The sequence below is a fragment of the Oncorhynchus mykiss genome, chromosome 6 (genome assembly GCF_057628025.1).
Source record: "Oncorhynchus mykiss isolate SJ-2025 chromosome 6, ASM5762802v1, whole genome shotgun sequence".
Taxonomy (NCBI): Eukaryota; Metazoa; Chordata; class Actinopteri; order Salmoniformes; family Salmonidae; genus Oncorhynchus; species Oncorhynchus mykiss.
Window position 1 is genome coordinate 76,549,568 of NC_143027.1, and position 21,781 is coordinate 76,571,348.

The window sequence follows — 21,781 nt, forward strand, 5'->3', positions numbered from 1 at the left end:
GAATACAATTGAACATAGCTGAATAAAATAGGAAGGATATTTTCTCTATTCTGTGTTGAGCGGTTACAAAGAAAAAAGGTACTCCTATATGCTTAATTTAGAGTTATTAATGTAACTTTAGTTGTGATACAAATGTTGGGCTATATGTTATGATTTTAATACATTGTAAGGCTGCATGATGCGATTTGAAAAAAGTCACATGAAAGGCATGATCTCTGCTTTGTTTTTTTGCGCAGGCTGAACACACTTCATCAGTCTCTCACTCAAGTAGTTAATAATGCCTCAAATTTCCCGGCTGCATCCCCTTTGTGTGGCCGTAATGCCCCCTAAAAAAATCCATGCCGTTTGCATGGATTAATTATAAATCCCTTCTCCCGGCTGTGTGCTGAAGCACCTCTCACTCACATGGCTCTCCGTCATATGATCGGGTCTTTCTCACAGGCTTCAAGTGAAGACAGACACATCAAGTGAAGACAGACACATCAAGTGAAGACAGACACGCAACTGCGTGCATCCTTATCCAATACCAAGGCGCATATTGAAGATATTGGAAGAACTGTCCACATTTACTTTCGTCAGCCAACAAGATGAGTAGGCCTAGCGAACAGCAAAAGCATTAGCATATGTCAATCTACTATTCCCCATAGTACAGATTTCGACCTACTCTATTCTGTGCGAGAAATAAATATTCCAAACATAGTCTTGGACAGTTGTGGGATGCGATAGATCCCAAAATAATATAACCACTAGCATCAAAAAATCTGTTTTAAGCAATAAGCCTGACGCAACAGATGAGAATGTTTAGCTTAAAATGTTGATAAACTATTAGGCTATTTCTTCACATTATAAGCGCAGCAATACGCACACTAGGCTATAAGTGTGAATGTTCCATTAGCAGGGAAACACAAAAGTAATCCAAATGCAATTATGCATGTATTGCTTTTATTATAAAGGTGCATTTTTATGGTGAAAATGATCTTCCCCAAACTTGATCTCACGCGCTGCGTATGTATGTCATTTAGAAGTGGATGAATGTGCTTCATTTTAAGAAGTTATTTGGCCACTTTAATTATGATACAAATGTTATCAAAACATATAGGTCTATGGGCTAGGCTATATGAGGTGTGCGAATATGATTTGAAAAAGTCGCAAAAAAAACAATGCGCTGTTTGCCTGAAGCTGGGAATCATTCACAAGTGATAGGCTAGTATTGTCTCCCAGCAGACTATTCTTGATTTAATCTTGTCTTTACATATACTAAATAATATATGTTTGAAATTTGTCTTGATTTAGAATGGACCATTATCATGCACCTGTATCAAAACAGGGGCAGCTATGCACTTAAATAGAGAATGGAGGACGCTTTTCCCGTGGTTCATTTTCATGCCAGCCAGATAGGCTATACTCCTGTTGTAAAGAGAAGCAATGTGCTTGATATTAGGAACGTTGAGAAATAAATATAGTAGGCCTAGCCTATAGAAAGCTGATGGGATCTTCCTCTTTTTAATACAGGCCATCACTCTGTTCTCACGCAATTGCATAGCTTATTGAAATGTTGTGCAACATGAGCTCCTCTCATGAAGTGTTTGATTAGATTTTCAACTACATTTGTATTGATGTCAGAGTGATTCGAGGGAAAATAGAGTGCGGAGTACCAGGCAGTTAGCAAGTTTGGTAGGCAATTAATGACCATCAGCAGTATCAGAGCTTGGAGAAGCATAATTACCGTGATTAAACGGTCATGTGGAATTTGACTGTCGTCATGTCTCGCGACTGCAGCAGGTGTGGCGGTAATATGGTCAACGTAACATCCCTAGGGACAAGCCATTTTCTTTGCTGTAAAGTTGTAGGCATGCCTGTCGTGAAGCACTGCTCTATTTTCCCTCTCTGACACTCAGAGGCTGCATGACAGTGAACTTGCAAAGTCAGATCAAACTGGCCTGTGCTCTTGGTTATAACAGGTGATGGAATTATATAATGTACAAACTTTTCTGCTCGCTCTGCGTGCTGCTCCAATGTAACAAACGTAACAACAGAGGACTCATCAGGATCGACATCACGAGCTGATATGGAGGAATAGATGAGCATGAAGAGGGGCCGGAGAGAAGCAGGACAGTGGGGGCTGGTAGGGGGTGAGGCTGGCTGATTACAGCTGCCACGTGATATGTTGATGAAAGTGAAGTGGACAGCAGGTTCTATAGATCAAACGGTACTATGGTATTGTAAAATGTTGGTATCATAAGTATCATGAGGTTTTGGTACCGTGGTTTTACTGTGGCGTTACCGTGGTACCGGTACACCAAGCAACACTAGTAGCTACACAGCTAAAGTAGCTGAGACAACAACCATAATACACATGTATGGAATGACCCCATGCTTTACAATAGTATCTTCTACAAATGAGAAGATGAGACACACTCAAGGACATACACACACACACAATGTACAGACATACACACTCTGTCTCTCTCTCTTTCCAACAAAAGGCAGGCTAATCATCTCTCCATTGGAGGTCATTTGTTGTGAATGAAAGAGCCCCCCCACTCGTACCTCTCCTGTGTCCTTGTCTTCACAATAGGACACCTCCAGTACTCTGTCTACCTCCACATAGTCAGGGTTAAAGGGATCCTCCTCCATCTAAAACACACAGGAAGACATAGTCAGGGTTAAAGGGATCCTCCTCCATCTAAAACACACAGGAAGACATAGTCAGGGTTAAAGGGATCCTCCTCCATCTAAAACACACAGGAAGACAGTAAACCACCATCTGGAGTCTGGGGGGAAAAACACACTGTATGACTGTATGGGTGGGTGGGATGAACATAAAGCACACTACAGAGATGCATGCAAACATGCCTGCGCAAAACAGGCAAACACACACACACTGACGCGCACACACACACACACACTGGTGTGAAAAGGTCTTACATCTGCAAAGAAGTGGGCTCTCTGTGCCTGTTTAATCTTGAAACGTTTGATCTTCTGCTGAATCCTCTTGTCTTTCTCCAGCTGCTGCTCTACGGCCCACTCACAGTGGAGGTAGGAGCTGAGAGAGACCGAGGGACAACACACAGAGTCAGGAACGCACGAGAACACACACGTATAGTACAAACTTCAAATAAAACTTTAATGTCTTTTATGACGTCGTACATCTTTCAAATGGATATATGTTAACTTTATGTTTAAATGTGCCATTTGTGTGCCATTTTGTACATTTTACATTTGTATAGGATTTACAATCTACTACACACCAAATTAGTCTTCATTTCAGACTGGCCTGGATTTTGTTCTACTGAAACTACAATGAGGTCACATGTGAGTTCAGTCAAAAGCATCTCAAAGTGGTAGTGCAAGAACTAGTAATGACAAGCTGTGTCTTACATCGCTCTGTTTAACATACTGTATTTGGCTTTTTCGGTTGAATACAAAACATTTAAAAATGTGAATGCAATTATCTTAGCTGGAATGAAAAAGAATGCCTTACTAGTTTTTGTATTTTACAAAGAACTCCTCCACTTCTACGATAACTCCTGGAGCGACCTAGAAGAGGAACCAATATTATAGAACAGGATACAGACTAAAAGCTCTTCATACACTGAGTGTACAAAACATTAAGAACACCTGCTCTTTCCATGACATAGACTGACCAGGTGAATCCAGGTGAAAGATATGATCCCTTATTGATGCCACTTGTTAAATCCACTCCAATCAGTGTAGATGAAGGGGAGGAGACAGGTTAATTAAGTAAGAATTTTTAAGCCTTGAGACATGGATTGTCTACGTGTGCCATTCAGAGAGTGAATGGGCAGACAAAATATTGAATTTCCTTTGAACGGGGTGTGGTAATACGTGCCAGGAGCACCGGTTTGTGTCAAGAACTGCAACGCTGCTGGGTTTTTCATGCTCAACAGCCAACTGTGGGAAGCATTGGAGTCAACATGGGCCAGCATTCCTGTGGAATGCTTTTGACACCTTGTAGAGTCCATGCTCCAATGAATTGAGGCTGTTCTGAGGGCAAAAGGGGGATGCAATATTAGGAAGGTGTTCTTAATGTTTTGTACACTCGGTGTATGGTAGGAAAAGACAGAGGGTTGAATTCAATCAAACCCACATTGCAGATGGTAAGCAGATGTACGACTAACTAAACTAAAATACTATAGTACTACAAAGAGTGGTATGAGTGAGTGTGGCATTAAAGATAATGATTGTAATCCTACCTCGTTCTTGACTATTCGAGATGACATGATCTTGTCAACAACCGCAGCATCCTCCTCACTGGGGTTTTCCTGCAGCATTGACAAGATGGAAACAAACCACTTTAACAGCTCCATGTACAACCTTCATACTCCACACACCAGTTGCATGTATGTTCAATGTATATCAGAATGAAGTATGGCCTTGAGATGCATTGTACTCTTATAACACACATATTAGACTAGATAGGGCTATGCTAGAGCAATGAAGAATGTAATCTTGAGATGTTTTGAAACTGTAGAACCTATCAGTCTTACAGTGTTTCCCAACTCCAGTCCTCCAGTACCCCCAACAGTACACATTGTTGTTGTGGCCCCAGACAAACTCACTCATTGAGGGATTGATGATTAGCTTACAAATTGAAATAGATGTTTTTGTCCGGGGCTACAGCAAAAATTTGTACTTTTGGGGGTACTGGAGGACTGGAGTTGGAAACAACTGGTCTAGAACAACTGAATGTTATTGAGAGTTATTGATTGCTGCCTGGGCGAGGCCAGTATCTCCTCACCACAAACAGCTGCTGTGCTGGCTCTTTGCGTGCTGCAGCAGTGCTGGTCTTCTTGGTTTTAACCATGACCTTCACCTCCTCATCAGACACCCTGGCCTCTCCCTCCTCTGCATACTTCTTCCTCTTCACCTGGCGGTTCGACCGACGCGTCTACGGGGGGGGGGGGGGTAAGGGAAAGACGTTTAGTATTACGGAGGTTCTGTATTGTACAAATCAGCACAGCCAAAATATCAGTATAACTCTTTTCCTATGTTTTACTGGGTTAATATGTAGGCAGCCATCGAAGGCAGTCCTGTCTATTCTTAATAGTGTGTGTCTGTGTGTTGTATGCACTCCGCAGCAATATGTGTGACATTCAAGAATGCCTAGTGCTTATCATTAGGAAAACACATCAGAGAGACCCTGCTAATGACAGCCACAGTTTAATGAGATACTAAATACCATTCAGTTGAAACTAATAACGTGTCTGTGGATGAGAATAACCCAGGCTGACCATAAAAGACTCAGGCCTGCTAGGCTGAGTGGTCCCTCCTTCCCTGCCTGTCAGGCTGCCTCCCAGGCTGAGTGGTCCCTCCTTCCCTGCCTGTCAGGCTGCCTCCCAGGCTGAGTGGTCCCTCCTTCCCTGCCTGTCAGGCTGCCTCCCAGGCTGAGTGGTCCCTCCTTCCCTGCCTGTCAGGTTACCTCCCAGGCTGAGTGGTCCCTCCTTCCCTGCCTGTCAGGCTGCCTCCCAGGCTGAGTGGTCCCTCCTTCCCTGCCTGTCAGGCTGCCTCCCAGGCTGAGTGGTCCCTCCTTCCCTGCCTGTCAGGTTACCTCCCAGGCTGAGTGGTCCCTCCTTCCCTGCCTGTCAGGTTACCTCCCAGGCTGAGTGGTCCCTCCTTCCCTGTCTGTCAGGCTGCCTCCCAGGCTGAGTGGTCCCTCCTTCCCTGCCTGTCAGGTTACCTCCCAGGCTGAGGGGTCCCCTGTGGTGATGATGCTGTAGCTGTTCTCAGAGCTGTCTGTCTACTAACTCCACCACTTATAGTGCAACAGACAGGACTGGAGGATCACTCTAAATGACATCTTCAAACAGCTCTAATTAAGACTGGGTGGGGGGGATAATGAGGATAATTATACATACACATGGGCGGGGGGGGTAAATCCCCAGTCGCTCCATACTATGACACAGTCAGGGGGAGAGTAGTCATTCATCCCCACACACTGAATACTCCGTCAACTGGAACAGAGCAGATCGTCCCTCTCACTCAACACCAGTGTCTATGGATAAGGACTGTCCTCAAGGTATAGAATAGGCCTACCCCTACAGAATCCTCAGCTCTACCAACAACAGTAAATTACACTGGAGCTATTCATTCTTGAGTTGGTTAGGCCCTGAACTAACTCTGAACCACCCGGTGTACTTTGACTCCATACCACAGCTGTGACTCCTGTATTCCACTCAGCATCAGCATGGCCAACAAGAGAGCCCAAGGACAGGGACTCTCCATGGCTTTAACTATCACAACAACACTGTCATAAGAACCAGTCTATATGACATGAATCTTTAAACATAAAGGCCTGCGTTCTGCAGACTGAGGAAATGGCCTCTCCATGTCTTTTAATAATAATACTACAATAGATAAATAAATATATTTGCCTACCCCTGCCTTAAACATCACAAAAACACTATCATAAGAACTGGTCTATATGACATGAATCTTTAAACACAAAGGCCTGCGTTCTGCAGACTGAGGAAATGCATACTGTAGCCTTGGAGACACGGGGAGGGACTCCATGCCTTTAATAATCACAATAACACCGTCATAAGAGTTCTGCAGCCATAAAGAGCCTGCATACTGTAGCCTTGGAGACACGGGGAGGGACTCCATGCCTTTAATAATCACAATAACACCGTCATAAGAGTTCTGCAGCCATAAAGAGCCTGCATACTGTAGCCTTGGAGACACAGGGAGGGACTCCATGCCTTTAATAATCACAATAACACCGTCATAAGAGTTCTCCAGCCATAAAGAGCCTGCATACTGTAGCCTTGGAGACACGGGGAGGGACTCCATGCCTTTAATAATCACAATAACACCGTCATAAGAGTTCTGCAGCCATAAAGAGCCTGCATACTGTAGCCTTGGAGACACGGGGAGGGACTCCATGCCTTTAATAATCACAATAACACCGTCATAAGAGTTCTGCAGCCATAAAGAGCCTGCATACTGTAGCCTTGGAGACACGGGGAGGGACTCCATGCCTTTAATAATCACAATAACACCGTCATAAGAGTTCTGCAGCCATAAAGAGCCTGCATACTGTAGCCTTGGAGACACGGGGAGGGACTCCATGCCTTTAATAATCACAATAACACCGTCATAAGAGTTCTGCAGCCATAAAGAGCCTGCATACTGTAGCCTTGGAGACACGGGGAGGGACTCCATGCCTTTAATAATCACAATAACACCGTCATAAGAGTTCTCCAGCCATAAAGAGCCTGCATACTGTAGCCTTGGAGACACGGGGAGGGACTCCATGCCTTTAATAATCACAATAACACCGTCATAAGAGTTCTGCAGCCATAAAGAGCCTGCATACTGTAGCCTTGGAGACACGGGGAGGGACTCCATGCCTTTAATAATCACAATAACACCGTCATAAGAGTTCTGCAGCCATAAAGAGCCTGCATACTGTAGCCTTGGAGACACGGGGAGGGACTCCATGCCTTTAATAATCACAATAACACCGTCATAAGGCTTTTGTGTGCTGCAGCTTGGAGACTGGGGGAGGGACTCACCGAATCATCGTCTTTAAAGGATCTTCGAGGCGGACGTTCTTCATCAGACCCCTCCTCTGAAGACTCTGTCTCCCTCTTCTTCTTCATCCCTCCAAATTTAATGACGATTTTCCTGAAATAAAGATAACAGGACAAACATTAAGGATCAACGTCTATTAAACGAGAGACAAAATAGGAAAACTGGACTCTATGTTCTCCTCTTTCCCTCTGCTATGTTTCATGGAAACTGTCTCTGAATAATTGATGAACGATAATATAAAGATTGTCCTCGCTGTGCTAAATAAATGACCTCAGGAGTGTGTGCACTGCCGTGTGGTGTGGTGTGGTGCAGTATATGCCGTGTTCCTAACTGCATCTTTTAAAGGCATCATTTAGTAAGAATAGTTATTTTGTTTCACTGTTATTACCAGTCCAGCTCTGTTTATTTTACTTAAAATGATTTAATTGTTTCCATGGTTGCTTAATGCCTTATTAAATGCACTTTCATAACCTAGAGACAAATAGTGACTGAATCAAGTAGGCTGCACTACATTTAAATTATAGTAGATCAATACATACATTTTCATGGGAAGTAACCATGCAGTTAGCTACAGTATTAACACATTTTAAATACTTTAGCATGACCTAATGGCCTCAAAAGGGATTATCACATTTAACAAATCTCCATTAATATAATCATGTCCCTCTTGGTTATTGTGTGAGAAATAGAGGTTGACCGATTAATAGGAATAGCTGATTAATTTGGGCCGATTTCAAGTTTTCATAACAATCGGAAATTGGTATTTTTGGGCGCCGATTTTGCCAATTTTTTTTTTTACACCTTTATGTAACTAGGCAAGTCAGTTAAGAACACATTCTTATTTTCAATGACGGCCTAGGAACGTTCTGCCTCGTTCAGGGACAGATTTTTACCTTGTCAGCTCGGGGGATCTAATCTTGCAACCTTACAGTTAACTAGTTCAACTCTCTAACTACCCGATTACATTGCACTCCACGAGGAGACTGCCTGTTAGGCGAATACAGTAAGCCAAGCTAAGTTACTAGCTAGCATTAAACTTATCTTAGAAAAAACAATCAATCAACAACTGTCATTGCTCCAATGTGTACTTAACCATAAACATCAATGCCTTTCTTAAAATCAATACACACAAGTATATATTTTTAAACCTGCATATTTAGCTAAATGAAATCCAGGTTAGCAGGCAATATTAACCAGGTGAAATTGTGTCACCTCTTGCGTTCATTGCGCACAGAGTCCGTGTATATGCAACAGCTTGGGCTGCCTGGCTCTTTGTGAACTAATTTGTCAGAATTTTACATAATTATGACACAACATTGAAGGTTGTGCAATGTAACAGGCATATTTAGACTCATGGATGCCACCCGTTAGATAAAATACAGAACTGAATAAAGGCTCGTATTTCTGTGTGTTTATTATAGTTAAGTCTATGATTTGATAGAGCAGTCTGACTGAGGGGTGGTAGGCAGCAGCAGGCTCATAATAGTCAAAGGTATATGGTTCAGAGAGAAATAGTTGACACGTTATAATTCCTGTAATAACTTGCGGCTGAACTTGAAAGGGGTTCCTTCGTTATTTTACAGTTCATGTCTTCCATAGAGAATGTCTTGATCTACTTTAGGTTTAAACCACCTCTGTTCATGTCTTCCATAGAGAATGTCTTGATCTACCTCAAATAAGGTCTGTGTTTCGTGCAGGCTTAAACTGCCTCTGTTCATGTCTTCCATACAGAATGTCTTGATCTACCTCAAATAAGGTCTGTGTTTCGTGCAGGCTTAAACTGCCTCTGTTCATGTCTTCCATAGAGAATGTCTTGATCTACCTCAAATAAGGTCTGTGTTTTGTGCCGGTTAGGGTTCAGGCTTAAACTGCCTCTGCGTTTTGATACTCGTGTAAATCTCACTAGGATAAGGTAACGTGTGTCAACATATTTTCATAAATCCATTCTACAAAAAAAAATGATCTTCGCTTATATTTAGCCAATATTGATCATATATTAATATAATAATAATTAATAATATTGACCTTGTCCTATGGATATCTACACCGTTATAAAATTGTCAAGGTGGTGTAAGCCTACACGAAACAGACCTTATTTTAAGTTAATCTAAACATATCCTATGGAATAAATGAATGAAGGAACCGCTTTTCAGATTTTGCTAGAAGGTGTCATGGGAATTATGACTCGCACTTTGGTAGTTAATTCTTACCATGTCCATTATTAAAATAGGATTTCCTGCATATAGAAATGACAGTTTTTGTTTTCAACATTCATCACAGGCAACTTAAACTCTATTTTTATTCAAACAGTTGAGAGTATTTGTCTCCTAAGCAGACTCTTCAGTATCATTGTCACTTCAGAGCTGTGTGTTTTACAGATGGCAGAGAAAAGCAGAGCACCAGTGTGGGACTATTACATGGAATTGGCACCAGGGAAAGCAAGGTGTCTTATTTGTGATAAAGATGTAAGCATGGAGTCAGCAACGGCTAAATCAAAAAATACAACCAACCTGTGGAATCACCTTAAGAACACCCATCCAAAAGCCCATAATATGTATTATATTAAGTTAAAATAAAAGTGTTCATTGTTCATTCAGTATTGTTGCAATTGTCATTATTACAAAAATGTGTATATGTGTGTGTATATATATATATATATATATATATATATATATATATATATATATACACACAGTGCCTTGCGAAAGTATTCGGCCCCCTTGAACTTTGCGACCTTTTGCCACATTTCAGGCTTCAAACATAAAGATATAAAACTGTATTTTTTTGTGAAAAACCCCTCTCCCACCTCAGCTGTAGATCTCTGCAGTTCATCCAGAGTGATCATGGGCCTCTTGGCTGCATCTCTGATCAGTCTTCTCCTTGTATGAGCTGAAAGTTTAGAGGGACGGCCAGGTCTTGGTAGATTTGCAGTGGTCTGATACTCATTCCATTTCAATATTATCGCTTGCATAGTGCTCCTTGGGATGTTTAAAGCTTGGGAAATCTTTTTGTATCCAAATCCGGCTTTAAACTTCTTCACAACAGTATCTCGGACCTGCCTGGTGTGTTCCTTGTTCTTCATGATGCTCTCTGCGCTTTTAACGGACCTCTGAGACTATCACAGTGCAGGTGCATTTATACGGAGACTTGATTACACACAGGTGGATTGTATTTATCATCATTAGTCATTTAGGTCAACATTGGATCATTCAGAGATCCTCACTGAACTTCTGGAGAGAGTTTGCTGCACTGAAAGTAAAGGGGCTGAATAATTTTGCACGCCCAATTTTTCAGTTTTTGATTTGTTAAAAAAGTTTGAAATATCCAATAAATGTCATTCCACTTCATGATTGTGTCCCACTTGTTGTTGGTTCTTCACAAAAAAATACAGTTTTATATCTTTATGTTTGAAGCCTGAAATGTGGCAAAAGGTCGCAAAGTTCAAGGGGGCCGAATACATTCGCAAGGCACTGTATATATATATATATATATATATATAAATACTTTTCTTTCTTTTTTCTTTCTTTCTTTTTTTCTTTTCTTTTTAAATTCGGCCGATTAATCGGAATCTGCTTTTTTTGTCCTCCAATAATCGGTATCGGCGTTGAAAAATCATAATCGGTTGACCTCTAGTGAGAATCAGCTTCTAATATGTCCATGACTGTGGTGACTCAATATCTCATCACGTGCAGAATGCAGAGATATTTTTCAGGGAGAAAATATGTAGTGTGTGTGTGTGCGTGTGTGTCAGAGTGTCTGCAGACAGGGAAGATATGAACCAGTAGACTGATACAATAGATCTCTGCTATGTACAGTTTGAGAGAGAGACACAAATATAGTCTCTCTCTCGCTCTCTCTCTTGTGTCCGCCTGCCTGCCTATCTGTCTGTCCGCCCCAGCCTGCTGTGTTCTTATCAACATGTAAGTGTCACGCCCTGACCTTGGAGCTCCTTATTATTCTCTATGTTTGGTTAGGTCAGGGTAGGAAAATCTGTTTTCTATTTCTTTGTGTTTTTGGCTGAGTATGGTTCCCAATATGAGGCAGCTGTCTATCGTTGTCTCTGATTGGGGATCATATATAAGTTGTCATTTTCCTTTTGGGTTTTGTGGGATCTTGTTTTCTGTATAGTTTATTTTGCCAGACAGAACTGTGCGCTTTCGTTTTTGTCATTGTTATTTTGCTTTTGGTGTCATCAATAAAAATAACGACGTACGCCTACCACGCTGCTCATTCCACAAACGAGAGCCGTAACAGTAAGACTGGACTTCCACAGCTCCATTTGTCAAGCTCTTTATTGGATCAAAACAGAGAGATATAGTGACTGAGCCTCCTCCCTTTTCCGTCTCTAGCTCTCTGTCTTGCAATAGATTATCCATTATATTGACCAGATACTCAAGTGGTCGATCTAACAATGAAAATAAATGTCTTCAAAAATGGAAGGCAGTCGGGAGGAGGCAAGATCAGGTGGGACCATTCAAGCCAATGTTGTGTGAACAACAGACAAAACTCAGATAAAGTGTTTTTCCTCAAAGATGCCGAGATGTCACATGTTCTACTAATATCATTAAACTGGTAAGAACCTAAGCATTACCAAACTTATATCAGATCAAATATGCCACATCTAATACATTTTTATTTAACTTTGATTGAACTAGGCAAGTCAGTTAAAAACAAATTCTTATTTACAATAACAGAAAGTAAATAAGCCATTACATTTTTAGTTAACTAAATTCGACACTCATTGACCTCCATACAATTTTTTTTTTTTAAATGTACAGAAATACCTTCTATACATAAGTATTCAGACCCTTTACTATGAGACTCGTAATTGAGCTCAGGTGCATCCTGTTTCCATTGATTATCCTTGAGATGTTTCTATAACTTGATTGGAGTCCACCTGTGGTCAATTCAATTGATTGGACATGCTTTGGAAAGGCACACACGTCTATATAAGGTCCCACAGTTGACAGTGCATGTCAGAGCAAAAATCAAGCCATGAGGTCGAAGGAATTGTCCATAAAGCTTAGAGACAGGATTGTGTCGAGGCACAGATCTGGGGAAGGGTACCAAAACATTTCGACAGCATTGAAGGTCCGCAAGAACACAGTAGCCTCCATCATTCTTAAATGGAAGACATTTGGAACCACAAAGACTCTTCTTAAAGCTGTCCGCCCGGACAAACTAAACAATCGAGGAATAAGGGCCTTGGTCAGGGAGGTGACCAAGAACCCGATGGTCATCGACAAAGCTCTAGAGTTCCTCTGTGGAGATGGGAGAACCTTCCAGAAGCACTCCACCAATCAGGCCTTTATAGTAGAGTGGCCAGACAGAACCCATGCCTCAGTAAAAGGCACATGGCAGAACGCTTTGATTTTGCCAAAAGGCACCTAAAAACTCTCAGGCCATGAGAAACAAGATTCTCTGGTCTGAAGAAACCAAGATTGAACTCTTTGGCCTGAATGCCAAGCGTCACGTCTGGAGGAAACCTGGCACCATCCCTACAGTGAAGCTTGGTGATGGCAGCATCATGCTGTGGGGATGTTTTCCAGCAGCAGGGACTGTGAGACCAGTCAAGATTGATGCAAAGATGAATGGAGCAAAGTACAGAGAGATCCTTGATGAAAATCTGCTCCAGAGCGTTCAGGACCTCAGACTGGGACGAAGGTTCACCTTCCAACAGGACAACAACCCTAAGCACACAGCCAAGACAACACAGAAGTGGCTTTGGGACAAGTCTCTGAATGTCCTTGAGTGGCCCAGCCAGAGCCCGGACTTGAACCCGATCGAACATCTCTGGATAGACATGATGCTCCCCATCCAACTTGGCAGAGCTTGAGAGGATCTGCAGAGAGGAATGGGAGAAACTCCCCAAATATAGGTGTGCCAAGTTTGTAGCGTCATACCCAGGAGGACTCAAGGCTGTAGCTGCTACCAAAGGTGCTTCAACAAAGTACTGAGTAAAGTACTGAGTAAAGGTGATATCATTTTTTTATACATTTTCAAAAACGTGTTTTTGCTTTGTCATTATGAGGTATTGTGTGTTGATTGAAATATTGAATACATTTTAGAATAAAGCTGTAACGTAACAAAATATGGAAAAAGTCAAGGGGTCTGAGAACTTTCCGAATGCACTGTATAAGTCAAATCAAATCAAATGTAATTATATAGTCCTTCTTACATCAGCTGATATCTCAAAGTGCTGTACAGAAACCCAGCCTAAAACCCCAAACAGCAAGCAATGCAGGTGTAGAAGCACGGTGGCTAGGAAAAACTCCCTAGAAAGGCCAAAACCTAGGAAGAAACCTAGCGAGGAACCAGGCTATGAGGGGTGGCCAGTCCTCATCTGGTTGTGCCGGGTGGAGATTATAACAGAATATGGCCAACATGTTCAAATGTTCATAAATGACCAGCATGGTCAAATAACAATAATCACAGTAGTTGTCAAGGGTGCAACAGGTCAGGAGTAAATGTCAGTTGGCTTTTCATAGCCGATCATTGAGAGTATCTCTACCGCTCCTGCTGTCTCTAGAGAGTTGAAAACAGCAGGTGAACGGGTCAGGGTTCCATAGCCGCAGGCAGAACCGTTGAAACTGGAATAGCAGCACGGCCAGATGGACTGGGGACAGCAAGGAGTCATCATGCCAGGTAGTCCTGAGGCATGGTCCTAGGGATATAAGTCTATGCTAATACTCCTGTGTCTCTTCCCTCGTCCGAACTTCGTTACTTAACTATAAAAAAGGAAAACACAGTGGCACATCCATCTAATTGAACTGTGAAATAGAGTCCTTCACGATATGCATAAATACATTTTTTATATAGAGACCCCTTCCAAAGGGACCTGAGGACAACTAGACCCGTTCCATATAGACCCGGTCAGACCCAGCCATGGTCCTATTCGATCCAAGTGAAGGAAGCAGCAGAAAAGTATATTTTTAAGCTACTTTACTGGAGCTGATAAAGCGCGAGGGAGAGGATGTAAAGAGAGGTGAAGCTCGAGCAGGGGCTGTGCTGTGTGTGTAGGCTACTGAGAGTGTGAGCGAGTGACACAGGAACAGGGAGGTGGGAGGAAGAGACAGCAACCAACCAAGCAGACTCGCGCTATAGTAGACTAATAGCTGCCATAGATAGGTTATTTATCATCCAATATGATTATGTAGCCTGTCTTGACTGCATCAAACTGCTAGGCTAAATGAGAATGCATGTGCTTTCTCATCTTGCACAGTTAAACAACAACAACTCCATTCAGAATATAAAGTGGCAGCTTACCTGTTGGCGCTTGGTCGTTGTAGCCTATCATTCTCCTTTCATTTTTAATTCCATAATTCCATCTTCCATTGATTAAATATCTCCTAACACGGAGGCTCTATGGCTGTAGCCTATTGCCGCTTTGATGACTTCTGATTGGCCAACAACAACAGCAAGCTATACGTGCCACTCTCATTAAAAGTCCTCAGCCGAGACATACCGACATACGTACTGTATATGTTTTATTTATTTATTTAACCAGGTAGGCTAGTTGAGAAAAAGTTCTCATTTACAACTGCGACCTGGCCAAGATGAAGCAAACAACAACACAGAGTGACACATAGAATAAACAAACGTACAGTCAATAACACAATAGAACAATAGAAATGTATATATACAGTGTGTGCAAACGAGGTAAGATTAGGGAGGTAAGGCAATAGTAAATACAAATACATATACAAAGTAAAAACAATTTCGTGGGGCGGCAGGGTAGCCTAGTGGTTAGAGCGTTGGACTAGTAACCGGAAGGTTGCAAGTTCAAACCCCCGAGTTGACAAGGTACAAAATCTGTCGTTCTGCCCCTGAACAGGCACTTTACTGCCACTGAAAATAAGAATGCTGCTCTGACAGCTGATGCTTAAAAGTTAGTGAGTGGGATTTTTGCAATTGGCAGCAGAAAAGGCAGCCAAAGGAGGAATTGGCTTTGGGGGTGACCAGTGAAATATACCTGCTGGAGCGCGTGCAATGGGTGGGTGCTGCTATGGTGAGCTGAGATAAGGCGGGGCTTTACCTAGCAAAGAGCTAGATGACCTGGAGCCAGTGGGTTTGGCAATGAATATGAAGCGAGGGCCATGTCTGTACTGTATGTCTGTTCTCTTGTATCTGAAGAGGGAGATAGAGGAGACAGAGGAATCCTCCATCAGATCAAGTTCAGAGGTTTGGTGTAAAGTGCTCTAAATACCATACATAGCCTGAGGTTTTCTCTCTGTGTGTGCTCCTGATCAGTCCTCCCTCATTCCCTCTGTCATACACATTATCTCTCACCTTGTCTTCCTCCACCCCTCTCCCCTCCCTGTACTCCCTCACACAGCAACAGGAACAGAAGCTCTCTAGCTCTATCTTATTCGCTCCAAAACACGGCAACGCTCACACGAGCAGACACGCAGTAAGTCGATTCCTTCTCACACAACACCAACTACTCTGAAAGAGGTACTCACACATACACACGCACACAGAGCTAACTATAGTGCCCTCCGTAATTATTGGGACAGGGAAGAATTTTTTACAATTTTGGTTCTATACTGCAACAGTTTGGATTTGTAATCAAACAATGACTATGAGGTGAAAGCGCAGACTGTCAGCTTTAATTTAAGGGTATTTTCATCCATATCAGGCAAACAGTTTAGAAATTACAACAACAAAAAATGTTTACCCCCTTTTCTCCCCAATTTCGTGGTATCCAATTGTTAGTAGTTACTATCTTGTCTCATCGCTACAACTCCCGTACGGACTCAGGAGAGACGAAGGTCGAAAGCCATGCGTCCTCCGAAACACAACCCAACCAAGCCGCACTGCTTCTTAACACAGTGCGCATCCAACCCGGAAGCCAGCCACACCAATGTGTCGGAGGAAACACTGTGCACCTGGCGACCTGGTTAGCGCGCACTGCGCACGCCCCGCCACAGAAGTCACTAGTGCGCGATGAGACAGGGATATCCCTCCCGGCCAAACCCTCCCTAACCCGGACGACGCTAGGCCAATTGTGCGTCGCCCCATGGACCTCCCGGTCGCGGCCGGCTGCAACAGAGCCTGGGCTCAAACCCAGAGTCTCTGGTGGCACAGCTAGCACTGCAGACCACCCGGGAGGCCCCAGAAATGACAGCATTTTTGTACATAGTCCCCCCATTTTAGGGGACTTAAAGTATTGGTAAAAATTAACATATGTGTATTAAAGTTAAGTATTTGGTCCCCTATTCATAGCACGCAATAACTACATCAAGCTTGTGACTCTAGACACTTGTTGGATGCATTTGGTGTTTGTTTTGGTTGTGTTTCTGATTATCTTGTGCCCATTAGAAATTAATGGTAAATAAGGTATTGTGTCATTTTGGAGTCACTTTAATTGTAATTAAGAATAGAATATGTTTCTAAATACTTCTAAATTAATGTGGCTGCTACCATGATTATGGATAATCCTGAATGAATCGTGAATAATGACGAGTGGGGAAGTTACAGAAAAATGCTAACCTCCCGTTATTATAATGGTGAGAGGTTCTTATGTTGGGGGTATGATATTCGTGCGTCTAACTTTCTCACTTTAATACACATAAGTGAATTTGTCTCAATACTTTTGGTCCTCTAAAATGGGGGGACTATGTACAAAAAGTGCTGTAATTTCTAAACGTTCCACCTGATATGGATGAAAATACCCTCAAATTAAAGCTGACAGTCTGCACTTCAACCTCGTTGTCATTGTTCGATTTCAAATCCAAACTGGAGTATAGAGCCAAAGAAGAAATGCTTCACTGTCCTAATAATTACAGAGGGTACTGTATGTGCTGTGACAGTGCTAGCCTGTCTCTAGTTAAGCGATTGAAGACTCCTTCTGGGCCCATGCTCCAATACAGTATAGTGGAACCAGGAAAACCAGCCAGCAAGTCAGTCCTCGAGCCAGTCATTCAACCAGCCAGGCAGGCATTCATCCTGCCTAGTGCTTACAGCCATTACCACAGCCTAGCCTGTCTCAGTCACACTAAGCTGGCCTCGGCCTCACACTGGTTCTCGGCCACACGTCAGGCTAGGTCTAGGATAGGACACACACTATGCTAGGTCTAGGATAGGACACACTATGCTAGGTCTAGGATAGGACACACACTATGCTAGGTCTAGGATACACTATCCCCTCTGGACATTTCCCACTAAATCAGGACTGATATTGGCTGTGATGGTTTAGATGGAGACAAAGGGAGAGAGAGGGTGCTAGAGAGAAGGCACGAAACATACACACAACCACACAGCACACACAGTTATCTATACAAATAACCATGCATTTATGTGTACACACACACACACACACACACACACACACACACACACACACACACACACACACACACACACACACACACACACAGGTTTGTAGGAGGCTGAACGTTTCTCCCACTGTCTGCCAATACTAGAGCTTTCATGGTCTCCTTGAACATGTTGTGTTGTTGTAGGGACTAAAGCTATCTTTCTCACTTTACTCCTCCGGATGATATTACACTTCCATAATCCTATCCACAATGACACTTTGGGGTTGCCTGGCAACGTGCCCCAGGGAGTATAGTTGGCAGCGTGGGCGGTTGATGTGACATCACTTCCTATGAGTGGCAATGGAGCAAATGCTCTACTCTGCTACGCAATGAGCAGCTGAGGAGAACATGAAACGGCAACAAGACCGCTCTAATATTAACCAGTCCATGAAATATGGAAACAACAGAATGTTCTCCCACACACAGGCAGGACTGAAATAGAGAAATCCAGCAGTTTCATCTCCTATCATCAAACAGTAGTCCATACTATATTCTCTCCTATAGACATGTTGGTTGTTTAGCAACAAAACCAACGCGTGCGCGACTATGGGGCAAAACAGACAGGGTTGGCTTAGATTGTTGACAACACGTAACTACATTTCATTTCCAATGTTTATTGAAAACATAAATAAATTTGCACAAAGAGCACGTGTTGTCTCTCAAATACATTGTTACTGATGTGAGTTAGCTAGCTAGCTAGCTAATTTTAGCAGCGATATAAAATCAGTCCAAACAAGACATGGTATCAAGAACAAGATGAAACTAGCTGAAACGAGTCATCAACGATTCCCCACATGGCAGTTTCTTTTCATTGTTGCTAGCTATCTAGCCTAGAGGTCGACCGATTAATCGGAATGGATTAATCGATTAATTCGGGCCGACTTCAAGTTTACATAACAATCGGAAATCGGTATTTTTGGACACCAATTAGGCCGATTTTTTATTTAATTATTCCCCCCCCCCTTATTTAATCTTTATTTAACTAGGCAAGTCAATTAAGAACCCATTCTTATTTTCAATGATGGCCTAGGAATGGTGGGTTAACTGCCTTGTCAGCTCGGGGGTCAGCTCGGGGAGATTTTTACCTTGTCAGCTCGGAGAGTCAATCTTGCAACCTTAGAGTTAACTCGTCCAACGCTCTAACCACCTGATTACATTGCCTGCCTGTTACGCGAATGCAGTAAGCCAAGGTAAGTTACTAGCTAGCATTAAACTTATCTTATAAAAAACAATCAATCAATCAATTATAGTCACTAGTTAACTACATTTGGTTGATGATATTACTAGTTTATCTAGCGTGCCCTAGTTGCATACAATCGATGCGGTGCGTATTCGCGAAAAAGGACTGTCGTTGCTCCAATGTGTACCTAACCATAAACATCAATGCCTTTCTTAAAATCAATACACAGAAGTATATATTTTTAAACATGCATATTTTGCTAAAAGAAATCCAGGTTAGCAGGCAATATTAACCAGGTGAAATTGTGTCACTTCTCTTGCGTTCATTGCACACAGAGTCCGTGTATATGCAACAGTTTGGGCCGCCTAATTTGCCAGAATTTTATGTAATTATGACATAACATTGAAGGTTGTGCAATGTAAAAGGAATATTTAGACTTATGGATGCCACCCGTTAGATAAAATACGGAACGGTTCCGTATTTCACTGAAAGAATAAACGTCTTGTTTTCGAGATGATAGTTTCCGTATTCGACCATATTAATGACCTAAGACTCGTATTTCTGTGTGTTATTATGTCATAACTAAGTCTATGATTTGATAGCAGTCTGACTGAGCGGTGGTAGGCACCAGCAGGCTCGTAAGCATTCATTCAAACAGCACTTTCGTGCGTTTGACAGCAGCTCTTCCCTGTGCTTCAAGCATTGCGCTGTTTATGACTTGTGTGAAAGTTAGCGGGGTGCGCGCTAATAGCGTTTCAAACGTCACTCGCTCTGAGACTTGGAGTGGTTGTTCCCCTTGATCTGCATGGGTAACGTTGCTTCGAGGGTGGCTGTTGTCGATGTGTTCCTGGTTCGAGCCCAGGTAGGAGCGAGGAGAGGGACGGAAGCTATACTGTTACACTGGCAATACTAAAGTGCCTATAAGAACATCCAATAGTCAAAGGTATATGAAATACAAATGGTATAGAGAGAAATAGTCCTATAATTCCTATAATAACTACAACCTAAAACTTCTTATCTGGGAATTTTGAAGACTCATGTTAAAAGGAACCACCAGCTTTCATATGTTCTCATGTTCTGAGCAAGGAACTTAAACGTTAGCTTTCTTACATGGCACATATGGCACTTTTACTTTCTTCTCCATCACTTTGTTTTTGCATTATTTAACTTCTTGACGCACCCATCCCGTTAGCGGGATCATTTTCATCAACACCCGCTGAATTGCAGCCGCCAAATTCAAATTAAATTACTAAAAATATTTAATTTTCATGAAATCACAAGTGCAATATAGCAAAACAAAGCTTAGCTTGTTGTTAATCCACCTGGCGTGTCAGATTTCAATACAGCTTTTCGGCGAAAGCATAACAAGCGTTTATGTAAGAACACCTCTCTCAGTAGACAAAATATTACAAACACCTAGCAGCCAAGTAGATTGGTCACGAAAGTCAGAAAAGCAATAGATTAAATCGCTTACCTTTGATGATCTTCGGATGTTTGCACTCACGAGACTCCCAGTTACACAATAAATGTTCCTTTTATTCCAAAAATATTATTTTTATATCCAAAATACCTCCATTTGTTTGGCGCTAACGTAACGTTCAGAAATCCACAGGCTCGAGCAGTCACGACATTGCAGAAGAAAATTCCAAATAGTATCCGTAATGTCCACAGAAACATGTCAAACGTTTTTTTTTATAATCAATCCTCAGGTTGTTTTTAAAATATATAATCGATAATATATCAACCGGGACTGTCGCTTTTTCAATAGGAGAGGGAGAGACAATGGCTGCCCCACTCTGTTGCGCAAGCAAAACTCTGCGAACGCCCAGCTATCCACTGACGCAATGTTATCTTTCTCGCTCATTTTTCAAAATCAAAGCCTGAAACTATGTCTAAAGACTGTTGACACCTTCAGGAAGCCATATGCAAAGGAATCAGGTTGATATCCCTTTAAATGGAGGCAAGGCATCCAATGGAACAGAGAGCTTTCAGGAAAAACAGCACTTCCTGGTTTGATTTTCCTCCGGTTTTCGCCTGCAATATCAGTTCTGTTTTACTCACAGACAATATTTTGACAGTTTTGGAAACGTTAGAGTGTTTTCTATCCTAATCTGACAATTATATGCATATTCTAGTTTCTGGGCCTGAGAAATAGGCAGTTTCAAATGGGTAATTTTTGTTTTGCCAAAATGAAAATCCAAATTGAACGTTTCATTATTTATTTGAGGCTAAATTGATTTTACTAATGTATTATATTAAGTTAAAATAAGTGTTCATTCAGTATTGTTGTAATTGTCATATTACAAATAAATAAAATGAATAAAAAAAATGTGGGCAGATTAATCGGTATCAGCTTTTTTTTGGTCTTCCAATAATTGGTATCGGCGTTGAAAAATCATAAAATCGGTCGACCTCTAATCTGGCCATCCAGAATCACAACACAAGGCCTTCTGCCCCATTGAAGCGTGCACATGGTTTTCGTGATGTTGTGAGCTAACCCATCCTTAGCAAGACGCACTTGCTTTATCTTAACCTAACGAGGCTATTACATACTGGTGACTGTCAAGAGCGTACTGGACTATAGCAAAACAACAGGATTACTAAACTGTGAAATTAGTGACACTTCTTCAGTTTACTTTACTGTGAAATCGTTGATTTGAGAGAGGGGGAGGAAGTAGGGCTGGAAACGATTTGGCCAAAATATTATTTCACGGTATTTAAAACA

At 42.1% G+C, this 21,781-nt stretch overlaps 1 protein-coding gene across 14 annotated transcripts in view; it reads right to left on the minus strand.

The window, feature by feature from the left end:
• Window positions 1-21,781, minus strand: part of chd9 (chromodomain helicase DNA binding protein 9) — a 140,631-nt gene that overhangs the window by 47,299 nt on the left and 71,551 nt on the right. For all 14 annotated transcript variants that reach the window (XM_090238895.1, XM_090238892.1, XM_090238890.1 and 11 more), the window contains 6 exons: window positions 7,539-7,650; window positions 4,763-4,912; window positions 4,218-4,286; window positions 3,485-3,540; window positions 2,929-3,046; window positions 2,551-2,637 (listed from right to left, as the gene is read on the minus strand). In XM_090238895.1, the coding sequence (XP_090095021.1) occupies window positions 2,551-2,637; window positions 2,929-3,046; window positions 3,485-3,540; window positions 4,218-4,286; window positions 4,763-4,912; window positions 7,539-7,650 (592 nt within the window). The remainder of the gene's footprint in view (window positions 1-2,550; window positions 2,638-2,928; window positions 3,047-3,484; window positions 3,541-4,217; window positions 4,287-4,762; window positions 4,913-7,538; window positions 7,651-21,781) is intronic.